At 36.0% G+C, this 2,500-nt stretch overlaps 1 protein-coding gene across 2 annotated transcripts in view; it reads left to right on the top strand.

Annotated features, from left to right (window-relative positions):
- The first annotated feature begins 653 nt into the window (after nucleotides 1–653).
- LOC113810645 (uncharacterized) overlaps nucleotides 654–2,500 on the top strand; it is a 38,076-nt gene continuing 36,229 nt past the window's right edge. The window contains exon 1 of one of the 2 annotated variants that reach the window (XM_027362280.2): nucleotides 654–899. In XM_027362280.2, the coding sequence (XP_027218081.1) occupies nucleotides 868–899 (32 nt within the window). In that variant the 5' untranslated portion in view covers nucleotides 654–867. The remainder of the gene's footprint in view (nucleotides 900–2,500) is intronic. The other variant, XM_027362278.2, reaches the window with a different exon arrangement.

The raw sequence follows: 2,500 nt of genomic DNA, 5'->3' as shown, positions 1-2,500 counted from the left end.
GAAGGAAGCAACTGGATGGCAGCCTCTTTGGGGGACATTTCCTAAATTTAGTATCGAAATCGTGACATGGATTAATTTAACAAGACAACGGAAACGGGTGCGGGCATCGAAACGGAGGAAGGCTTTCGTGAGTGCGCTGCGTTGTGTGTCTGTTCAAGAGATTGTTAAGATATGCGCAACGACTGCTAATTTTTACGAATATAAATATTCTCTAAATTGTGTGCCCCATACTCGTGACTGACATCCATATAAACAATTAAAATATTTTGACTTAAAAAGATTTGTATTGTAGTCTAAATGATTGTAATATATATATATATATATATATATATATATATATATATATATATATATATATATATATATATATATATACATGCATATAATGAAGCATTACGTGAAAACACGTAATTTCTTGTATTTCGTACATTGGTGGATGATCTGATGTCAATGACCTCTGACAGTCTGACAGCATACCTCCGTCACAAAATAAACCTTAAGACATGTGTCAACACCGGTAGCAAAGTCATGCTTCCATCATTAAATGCACAATTCTTCTGGTTATTCGCATCACTACTTCACCTCTCGCGCCAGCTGTCTGCTCCGGCAACGAGATAGGCGGTACGTTGTTTAGATCATGAGACGGTGAGGGAGTGGCGGGTTCCTGCAACACATCATACATTGCAGCCACATTACCGTGCTTCGCTACGGCCTCATCAGTCGCTGTGCACCGGCAGGCAGGTCTTGGTGTAAGACATCGAGCTGCTACGATTGCAAATTGTCCCGAGGAGAACCAAGACCAGCCGTAATGACGAAGAAGTGGTGGCATTCGGAGAAGCTTCTCAGCAAGAAGAAAAATCGGGAGGAATGGAGTTCCAGTGCTGGGACATCATCTGCTGGTAAACATTTTTTCTTTTTATAATTCATACCGAGTGTGTGTTCGTCCCGTGGCATTGCCAGGAGCCAGTAAAAAAAAAAAAACATCAGATGGCCACATATTAGTTCATAATCACTTTCCTTTAAGAATATTTAACCAGTGTGGTTCCCTAGGTAACTTTCAATTACAACTCCAGTTACAGATATATTACCAGATGAAACTGAACAAACAAGGTTAAGGGAGTAAGTTCCTTGTTATACAATAAGAGTGATGTGTTTTCTTGTATATGGGTATAGATTAGCTGACATATTCTGTTAATTGCCTTTTCCGTCGTTTGTGTGACCAGGGGACGCATAATCTATATTCTATTACAATAAAAGATGAAATAATTATATTTTGAATAATCTATTGTCTGTGAGGTGAAAATTGATGTGCTACTAGAATATGATATAAGGATGGTGATGATGGTAATGATAATAATGATAATAGCTATAATAATAAACATAATAAAAATAATTGCTAGTAATGATAGTAATGATAATGTTTATGATTATGATAATCACTATTTTTATCATTGTTATTATTATTATTATTGTTATTATATATTTTATTATTATTGGTTTGCTGTTGTTATTCTGTTATCATTACCATCATAATCGCCATCACCATTATCAGTACCATTATCATCATTATTATTACCATTATTACTATCATGATGATGATGAGCCTCATCATCAACACCATTATCGTCATCATCATCATCATTATTCGTATCATTATCCTTATCCTTCTCATCATCATTAACACCATCATTATTATCATTATCATCATCATCATTATCATTATCATTATCATTATCATTATCATTATCATTATCATTATTATTATTATCATCATCATCATCATCATCATCATCATCATCATCATCATCATCATCATCATCATCACCATCATCATCATCATCATCATCGCAATCGTCATTATTATCACGTATCATAATACAGGCATGTTACTATCAACGGGAACCTCTAGAAAATGCCATGAATATGCGTTGCATCCTTTCCAGTGAGATCCAAGAGGCTCACAGGGGCCTCAGGAATGCCGTGCGAATGAAGTGCGCGAATCAAACTCGGAATTGCGTCTCGTTAAGTGATCATGGGGAAGCATTTTAGCCTCATCAGTCTTATCAAGGCTCAGCAATGCCGCATTTGTTGAGTATTAGTCATTTCTCAGTTGTCACTACATTCCTCTCACTCAGGCAAAATTCATTTTGACTGGAGGTACTTTGGTAGATGACTGTGCACATCAACAAATAATATATGAGAATAACATTGTGCTGTATAATTCTACAAAAAATATTTTCTCCACATCTGAAACAAGTGGCCTTCTTCCTTTCACGTGTTTGTGTCATTCAAACTTATGCACTGTATGGGATGACTGTTTGTTGTTCACAAGCATTAAATTTTATTTTAGTTCTTGTAATAACCCAAATAACTCAGTGATGCACTGAGTGCATCTTCGTGACTGCAATAATTTTGTAGTGAGCCAACGAACATCTGTTTAATAAGGATATTCAACCCATAGGCCCTGATATCTAAGATTTCGCCATACCAATATAGAACA

The sequence above is a fragment of the Penaeus vannamei genome, chromosome 7, assembly GCF_042767895.1.
Source record: "Penaeus vannamei isolate JL-2024 chromosome 7, ASM4276789v1, whole genome shotgun sequence".
NCBI classification, from domain to species: Eukaryota; Metazoa; Arthropoda; class Malacostraca; order Decapoda; family Penaeidae; genus Penaeus; species Penaeus vannamei.
This window is presented reverse-complemented; position numbering and strand designations above follow the sequence as displayed.